General features: G+C 40.9%; 1 protein-coding gene across 1 annotated transcript; it reads left to right on the top strand.

Moving 5' to 3' along the window:
* Positions 1-7,225: 7,225 nt before the first annotated feature.
* On the top strand, positions 7,226-9,542 carry rxfp3.2b (relaxin family peptide receptor 3.2b). Its single transcript, XM_032526578.1, has one exon. The coding sequence runs from the start codon at positions 7,385-7,387 to the stop codon at positions 8,678-8,680; it is 1,296 nt and encodes a 431-aa protein (XP_032382469.1). The 5' UTR covers positions 7,226-7,384; the 3' UTR covers positions 8,681-9,542.
* Positions 9,543-9,878: the final 336 nt, after the last annotated feature.

Here is a 9,878-nt window from a genome sequence, read left to right as displayed (position 1 = left end):
CACAGCCAGAAACATTTGCTTAATTTCTGCACAAAGCTCTTCCACGATCTGCTATGTGTTAATGCATTCAGATTTAATCTCTTTCCTCTTGACTGTTTTGATCGCCACTGTTGAGTTGGACTCCTTGGGTTTAGAGGAGCTCTGGGCAGGCGTGGAGCCCGCCAGAAGGTCTGATTGGAGCTCCTGTACTTTGGAAGTTTTAACAGCTGTGGATCTTTTCCGCTTTTCTTGTCTCTCACTTTCGACTTTCGCAGCTTCATTAACTCTCTCTATCAGTTCTTCGTCTGTTGTGCTCAAATCACTGAGGTGGGGCAGGATTTTCACAGAGTCACTTAGCAGTCCAGTTTTAACTGAGTGGAGGAACTTACTCTGAATGGTGGCTCTGCTGTGCTGCTCATCAGTGTCTTCAGTGAGTTGCTTTCCATAACAGTTTCTCTTTAAGCTCACTTGCACGAAATATAAAGTCCATGGCAGTCTCTTCCGGCTCCTTGGAGATGTTGAGGAGCTGGTGGTAGAGTTCTGTGGCGCTGTCTACTTTGCGTTATTACTCACTGTTTTTACACCTCTATGAATTATGCTTATGGACTGAATTATCTAACATAATTAGTCTTTTTTTAATACCTCATGTGACACCACTTCACTTTACCTTACCTTACTTCACTTTGCTTCAGACTACCTTTCTGCACATTGTCTATTGTTTACCTGTTTTTCTTGTGTGTTTACTTGGTTGTTTGTTTTTGCTTTCATTGTAGAGAATTGCTGCTGTGAAAAAGGAATTTCCCCGTTGTGGGATGAATAAAGTATCATCTAATGTAATCTAATCTTACCCACAGCCAGCTACTGTACTCATTTTCATATTGATTAGAATTAAGGTTTTAAACACTGACTACCGCACACTCCACTTGTCAAAACATCACAAAATGCTCACCTTATCCTTCATAACAATCAGGCTGTGTTCCTCCCATTTACCGGTGATTTGCATTAGCTTGGCCTGCTAAACATTACACACAGTTAAACAGTTTCCTAACCATTTACATGGAAGGGAAATAGGCAGTTCCGAGATGTAACCTGGTGCCAGTCCATGCACTACTTTAAAAACAAATGCAAGAATCTTAAAATCAATTGTGTGTACAGGGCAGATAAGGTCCCTCTTCCTGATACCGGCTGCAGGCGGGATAAGGCTGACTGACTGGTTCCTACAGTGAAAGAATTCTAAAGAGCATAAAAGACAAGATTTAAAGGTAGGTCTGATACTCCATTTCGTTGTAAAGTACTTTTTGAGTATTTCCCCTATATTATAAATGAAATTAAACATTTACCTTACCCTACATGTTTGGAAAGACGGACAGAAACAAATGAGTTCACTTGTAGGGCCAAATTGTAGATAGAGTAAAAACAAGCATATTAGTTGTCTTTAAAGAGCCCTCTGAATTAACGATTAGGGTCTGGGCATAGATAAATATTTGACAGCAGAATTGCATCAACCCAACACCAAATAGTAGCCTGACAGATGACGATTTGATATTGTTCTATCTCCACCCTTGAATATGAATCATGTTCAAGGTGATCTTGACTGTAAGCCTGAGGCCAGCTCTGTGAACTGGTAGCAATACGCCCCAACATGAGATTTTTATGCCTATCAAAACAAATTGTCAGTACGCAGTTAGCATTATCTCTGGCCCCTGCTGCGACAAGATCCAAACAAGTTCATTTAGCATATTTAAATTTGTAGGTGATACTTTTTCTTATACAACAGGCGTAACGTTTTTTTTCATACTCTGCAGTCATCTTCAGAAGTGTCACGTGATGTTGCTGTAACGTCTACTGTGGGTGTGATATATTTAGTTTGTGTCATTCTACCTGTGTGATGGAATGACGCTGGGCTTCCCCACTGTCCAACGACCCCCAAGGGAACCAGGCGCGGGAGCCACCCCAACAGTTCCCCAGATGGCAGGCTGAGTCTCTGTAGAACTGCGTCCCAGATGTGGTAAAGTTGGCATGCTCCCTCATCCTGATTTACAGTTCTGGGGGCACGTTTTCAGATCGCCACAGCCTCAGCAATCCAGCGATGATATTCGTTGCTCTCTGTTCAGATGATCTTGGCCTCCTTTCAGTTTATGATGCGATTATTTTCCTTTTGCAGTGATCTGAGATGGCTGATTTCAGATTCTCCAGCTCCACCTTTTCTTTAATAGCATGGTTGTGCGCTCCAGATATTTCCTTCTCACACTCGTTTTTGTGTTGTTTTTTTTGCACTAAAGGGTCTGCCCACGATATATGTTTTATTGCACAACAGGCATGGAATCTCACATAGCACATTACATTTTTTCTCTGGGTCAATCTGGTCCTTAGGAAACACAAGAACCTGGCGCATTTTTATGTGTGAAGATGACTGCAGAGACAGCAGTCGAAATTCCAAGGTATGAAAAAATACTTTAAGCCTGTCGTATAAGATAAAAGATTACTTATAAGATTGACAAGCATCACTCCAGGCAAATAAACATCAAAACATACCTATCTAATCATTCTCTAATTCATTTTAAATGGTAATTCCGTCAGCATGAATGAACAGTCAAAGACAAGGGTCATTGCAGTTTCATCAGTAGTAAAACAAAAAGGTTTTGTCATTCAGACGCTACAGTTTGCTCACTCACTGCATTCACATTGGCATCATCAATCCGAACAACCTCCTCCTCTGAACCGGCAGTATAATCAACTTTAACTTCACATTCCCTTCCTTTCAGCACATAAAATCACAGTTAACTGTCTTCTTTGTCTTCTTTTTAGATGTGACACTATCCCTCCTGCCCTGTCCGTACCACAGCAACAGATCCTTCATACACCTGTTTGACCTGTCTTAACTTGACTGTCCTGACTACAAAATGCCTCTGTTGATTTGTTAGTTGCCTATTTTCACACTTTTTGCTGGTTATACTTGTTAACATGCACTATGTTGGTTTGCTTCTAAATATTGCTAGATAAATAAACTACTAAACAAATTATTATTCTATGTGTGAGACATTTCTGAATCTTTCTCATGTTCCCTCATTTGAGACACATTTAAGGAAGGTGTTGCTTAATATTAGCCTGGTCCAACCAGACTCTGGTGTATTTCATTCCACTCTCCATTGACAAGAGTTAACTTCCATGAAGGCGGGTAATCTGTTGAAGTTTAAAACCATTGGATCTGCCCAGAGCCACTCTGGTTCTTGCTTGTGCTTTAACTTCTTGATATTCGGCAGTTTTGCCACAACAGACTTAATGACTTTACTTGCATCTTTCTCTGCCGCCATTACGGCTAGCGCACAACCTCAACTTTATCCTTCTCAGCCACTCCCACTATTTGCTGATTGTACCGGTAAAGATTTGTCTGGAAAAAAAAACAGAATAAACCCGCAAACCTAGTCGTAGTACTGGAGGAAAAAGAAAATTGAGAGAAAGTACACAGGAGGGCGGAGCCAGGCTGGCTTCTTGTTCCCTTCCTTTAGAGGTTTAGAGGTTCTTCCATTGTGGTCTTTCCCTTACAGACAAGACAGCCCCTCTTAAAGAGACCTGCTGCACCCAGTTCTTTGCTAAAGTTAAAGACAAAATTTTTGCATGATATGGCCTCAATCTTGTATTGTATCGATGTCTTGGCAGGGAGGTTAATTATCCTGCTTTTCGCCATTTCTGAATAGTTCTACATAGGCAGTTGGTGCAGTGGTTAGTTGCTTTTGATGAAAAAGATCAAATTACCCCTGACATCAAATTTTTTCATGAATTGTAGGCTACAAAAAAAAAACCTTAGCTGCTGTAACCTGGCTTGAATATAGAACTCTGAATAAATTTTGAAGGCACAACGGTCTGAAGATGTCTGGAAGTAACACAATTATTTCAGCCTCTAATCGCTGAGTGTAAGTGTAGGCATGGCGAGTACTGTAAAATGTTGGCAAAGCAAAGGCTTTGCTGTGAATATGAAGCATTTTAAATCAGCTTTGGATACAGTTGAAACTGTCCTTACCCAAAAGTTGTTTGTTCAAACAGCAATTACGACCCATGTCCTCAGTCATAGTGGTGATGCCTTCTAGTGGCCGTACCGTAAGGGAGCAAAGTAGTATCGCGCCACATAACTCCACATAAGGACATAGGCTTGGTTGGTGGACATGTCAAACAAACAGGATTTTCACTCATGAGATGGGGGTTTGTGTCCCATTTGAAAATAAAAGTAAACGGCAAGTTTTAACCTTGCGGAACAAATGGTGCTCTATGTTTCTAAATTTCTATTTCTCTTAACCAAGTAGTTTTGTTGACTAAATGTCATGGGTTGGGGTCTTGTTGGGATTATTTTCCCCTTTTTTTGCCTCCTTGTGTTTGTTTCTTAGTTTTCTTCCTGGTCTTGTGTTGTTGATCCTGTCTCATGTTCCCCGGGAAACGTCTGTTTGGTCTGCTTCCTGTTTTGTTTTGGTAGTACGGTTTCCTGTCTTGTCATGTCTTGTCTAGGTTTGCTTTGTGCCCGTCTGATTGTCCTGCCCCTAATGTGATTCACCTGATGTCTCAACAGTCCCGCCTTGTTCCTGGATTTCCTTGTGAGTTTTCCCCTGTGTAGGTTTCCCTGTTTAGTATCGCCTTCCCCGGGGCCTGATGTTGGATTTTTGGATTTTGCCTTTATTCCCTATGTTTTGTTGGACTGTTCAAATTAAACCTTTTTGCAACCTCATCTACCTGCCTGCTCCTCTCTGCATTTGGGCCATCCACCCTGCCCCTTAACACTAAACCTAACAAAACTGCAACCGTTTCAAAGTGCTCATGTTATAGTCTTTTCTTAAGGTTCATAATTGTATTTAGAGGTTGTACATGATTTGATTTTTGTTGTACTGTACATTGCTTCTCTTTTCACCCTATGTGTTGAGCTCTCCGTTTTAGCAGTAGCTAGGTAAGGACCACCAACCATTCAGTTGCAGAGTATGAGGTTGTGCCATGCTATCAGCTAGGTGTGCATATATATATATATATGTATATATATATATATATATATATATATATATATATATATATAATATATATATATATATATCATGTTACAAAGTAATTCACGCCTGTCACGGAAGTAAAGGCTGGACTACAATAGAGTTGTTTGGAGCAGGTAGTAAACAGTATTTTGTGTGTGAAATGGTAAGACGCTTTTTCACTTTGTGAACCTATAACGTGCACAAAAACGATATATATATATATGTGTATATATATATATATATATATATATATATAACACAATAAAAACACACAATAGAAAACATAATAGAACAAAAATATTAAACACAATGGAAAAGTCCAAAAAGCATGACATGAGCACCACAAATGTAATAGTGGGTGCTAAATTAATGAAACACTCCTATTGGTAATGTTGGTCAAATCAAGCTTCATGAACCAGTGTCTTTATTGTCTGAGCTAAATGGCGCTTTCTGTTCAAAGGGTTGAGAATACACTGGATTGCAACGCCTTAGGCCTTGTTCTTAAAACCAAGAGCACCATTTAGTGGGCTCAGAAAATAAAGACACTGGTTCATGAAGCTTCATTTGGCCATTGTTACCCATTAGTCATTTATGAGCGTACAAACCACCTATATGGTTTGGAGGACTTGTTAAACAAACAAACCTATGACTCTCTCCAGCAATTTTGGTGCCTTTGAAAAAACAAAATGAAGTGCTGCTTGGCACTTCCTTTTTTTCCTGTGAGCTTTGAGTCAAGAGACATACAAAATCCCAGAAACTCCAATAATGATCTCCTCCCATCTATTTTGACTGAATAAGAGAGATTAATTCATGTTTTTTTGTACTAACGTTAACATTGCGCACACAAAAACACCTTCACGCATACATTCTCATGCAATGCTCATACTTTCACACATCAAAATAAAGTGGGTATATCTGTGGTGACTTTTCAGACTTACTCTATTACAGATTTAAATGCTTAGAACATCCAACCAGGCATGCTGTCAGTGCTTGCAGAGGTTTAAGGGTTGTTAAGGTGTCGAGAACTGGGTCACAATGGATTAAAACCGTGCAGATTAATTTTTTCATCAAGTCATGTCTTATTAGATTGAAGTGAAGTGACTCTTGAGGTAAAAGGGTAATACACCAGTAATGTTTAAACTGTTTCTACCCTTATTCTGACGTCTACCTGGCCTTCACTGTTAGGGAATCCAACATCAGCTTCACAAGTTTTTGGTGATGTCAGTTTGAAGCCAAAAAGAAATGATGAAAAATTAATTTGATTACAACTGTGGTTTTGCAGCACTTGTGGAAGCCTGCACATTACAATTTGAACAGAAAACCACATATTATAACAAGTTGCAAAGTAAATCTATTCTGAGCCAGAACACATTTTACAATATAATAATTATAAATGTTTCAGCTTGTTTGTAATGAACTCCCTAAGCTTTTGTGTGTTTGTGTGTGTGTGTGTGTGTGTGTACATATATATATATATATATATATATATATATATATATATATATATAGGCTATATATAATTACGTATACTGTACATATTATAGTGATTTGAGCTAAGAACTCCTGCATAAATCCATTCACTCTTCTGAATAAAAAAAAAACTTAATGATTAGGAGCAAATACAAATCTTTACAATTCTCTCTCTTTGATCGTTTAATCAAAGTCATTTATAAATAAAGTTAAAATGAACATAACAAATATTTAGGCATATGGATCATTTATGCTTCCAAAAATACTATATAGACTTGCTTATTAGTATTAGTACATCTTTATTTTTAATGTGTTCTTTTTAACAACGCAATTTGTTGCCAGGGTTTTCTTTTTTTTTCTTTTTAACAGAAGCTCCTGATCGTTCCGTGTCTCCTCTAAACAGTTGCAACTGCTGGAGAATTTGTGAAAAGCACATATGAAACACGGAATGCTTAAGTCACAGCGCAGTACGCAGCTCTTTTCCAAAAGCCTCCAGTAACATTGAGCGTTCTCCTACTCCTCCTCATCAGATGTGTGAAGTGAAAACATCACACCCAGTACGGTGAGTGTTAATCTTCCGTCGGAATTCAGCACACGCAGGCGTCCTCCTAAGCTATATATATACATATATATCATATCATATTTTACGCGCACCATTGTTTCCACGTCTTTAAGCGGCATGGCACAAACACGATTATCGTGTCAAAATCGATTCACATTCCCCCCAAAACCGAAGTGCCTGGAGACTCTACTCACTGGTAGAGGTGATAAGCGTCGGCCGCGCGACTGTGCGCTGCGCGTTCCCGTGGAACCTATAAACAGACGTGGCGCGCAGAGCTGAGTAGTCGTGGAGAGAGGAGAAGAGGATTGGCGGAGGATTGCATCTTCACGGGACTGGGAGATAACCTGACACAGATATATTGGGAATGCTCCAAATGCCCTCATCGCAAACTTTTTTTTATCTTTCTTTTATAACACACAGCTGTCCAACTTTGATGTCCAAGGTAACATGTGAGCAAGAGAGTCCAGCCATGCAGCTGAATGAGACTGGAGTTCAAACCCTGGCTCCAGAGCTATGTGAGCAGCAGCTTCTACTGGAAGACACCAGAAACTGTAGTGGCGGTTCCACCAGCAACCTGTCGCTGCACTGCTGGCTGCAGCTCCTCACCAAGGAATCTATCATGGAATTTCCAGGAGACAACTCCAGTTTAGTGGTGCGTGTGATGATAGCGTGTGTCTACTCCACAGTCTGTGCACTCGGGCTGGTAGGAAACTCACTGGCTCTGTATCTGCTGCATTCACGTTACAGGCAGAAGCAGTCATCCATGAACTGCTTCGTGATGGGACTGGCTATCACAGACCTCCAGTTTGTTCTGACTTTACCTTTCTGGGCAGTGGACACAGCCCTGGACTTCCGATGGCCGTTTGGCCGTGTGATGTGCAAAATCATCAGCTCTGTCACCACCATGAACATGTATGCCAGTGTGTACTTCCTCACCGCTATGAGCGTGGCACGTTATTACTCTATTAGCTCCGCACTGAAGATGCATAGCCGACGGGCGGCAGCCACTAGAGCCAAATGGACCAGCCTGGGCATATGGGCTGTCTCTCTGCTGGCCACTCTGCCTCATGCCATCTACTCCACCAGCGTCCAGGTGTCAGATGAGGAGCTTTGCCTGGTGCGCTTCCCAGACTCAGGCAACTGGGATCCACAGTTTCTTTTGGGTCTCTACCAGCTGCAAAAGGTCCTGCTGGGCTTTCTTATTCCTCTGATCATAATTACTGTCTGCTATCTGCTGCTAGTCCGCCTAATCCTCAGACGACGAATCGCAGGAGCAGGGGGTCCAGAGGTTGAACAGGGACGGCAAAAGCGGCGCTCCAAAGTGACCAAATCCATTGTCATCGTGGTTCTGTCTTTCTTTCTCTGCTGGCTTCCCAATCAGGCCCTGACACTGTGGGGAGTGCTAATAAAGTTTGACCTTGTTCCCTTCAGTAAGGCCTTTTACAATGCACAGGCTTACACCTTCCCCCTGACTGTGTGTTTGGCACACACCAACAGCTGCCTCAACCCCGTGCTCTACTGCTTGATTCGCCAAGAGTTTCGGGCAGGGCTCAAGGAACTTCTCCTCAACGCCACGCTATCCTTCAGTAGCCTGACTCATCGCAAGGCCAAAGTGGCTGAGGCTCCGCCTGCTCTAATGCTGGTCCAAATGGATGTCTGATGTGGATAACTAAGACTCACTGTGACAGAAGATCTGAACGAGTGAATAACTAACTCACAAAGTAAATAAGTGAAAATTGCTCATCAATCTGGAGTTACCCTGTCGCTATATCTTTTGGTTTTTGAAAAACAACAGAATCATTACGGACTACCCGGTGGGATGTGCCCCACTTTCACTGCGTGCTTCAATATTCACTCAGCAAACCTTTTTTTGACTTGTTATACAATGACTCTCTTGCGCCGCACAGTGCGACTCTCTCTTTTTCTCTCTCACTCTGCCGCCGACAGGCAATCTGTGTGCTGCTCTCTGGTAATGTGTCTGTATAGATGTCACTCATAAACGAGATTAGCTCAACCCTGAATGACATTTGCCCCAGCATCGGCATCAAGAGTGGGATCAACCATCCTTTACACTCACAGTGAACGAGAACTTCACTGATCAAACTCTCAGATTGTGAATTGACATGGGATTTACTCGGAGAAAACGAGGAATCATGCCCAAGATGTCAACAAAAAAAAGCATTAATAGAATATAAGTAATGAGGGGGTTCCCAGTGCTGTGTTTATAGTTGTTCTGTTGTGCAATTGTGAACATTATACCATACAGTGAAAGCAGGCTGGGAATACCAGTTAATCCTAACCAAATTATTTAAAATGTAGGCTCATATTGAACAGTAGAATTTACTATGTCTAAAGACAATAAAAGGGCTAAGTCATTGAAAAGCTTAATTGTATGTATGTGTTAAAAGCTGAGAAAATGGCAAGGTTAAACACTGTACAACATGCATGCAATTTATTCAGGAGCAGAAGATAGCACAATAGTTACTTGTTGCATTGTTTTGTGGATTAGGTTCAAACTTGAACTTGAAAGGCAAAGAAATCAATACATGCTACAAGCACTTAAATCAATTTCCTGTTGACAACATGATATATATACGTCAAAGGGTTCAGTGAGAAATCTGGTGCAGTCATATACAATTGAAATATTTATGCTCACTAGTTCTTGCACTCACACATGCAAAAGATATCTGGGTGCAGTAGATGTGTCAGATTAAACGCCATAATGAATAATTTAGACTTTACATTTCAAATGCAGATTTGTATAATTTGCAGCATATTCAAACCAGGCCGTTTTTACAAATTAAAGCATTTCTCCATGGACAGTTCACTGATGTCAACACTAGCCTTTTTGTCTCTGT

Source organism: Etheostoma spectabile, chromosome 9 (genome assembly GCF_008692095.1).
Source record: "Etheostoma spectabile isolate EspeVRDwgs_2016 chromosome 9, UIUC_Espe_1.0, whole genome shotgun sequence".
Lineage (NCBI taxonomy): Eukaryota > Metazoa > Chordata > Actinopteri > Perciformes > Percidae > Etheostoma > Etheostoma spectabile.
The sequence above is the reverse complement of the archived record's forward strand: the minus strand, read 5'-3'. Positions and strand labels throughout refer to the sequence as shown.

Coding starts and splice junctions, on each gene's coding strand:
- rxfp3.2b (XM_032526578.1), top strand. CDS start 7,385: ATGCTCCAAATGCCCTCATCGCAAACTTTTTTTTATCTTTCTTTTATA.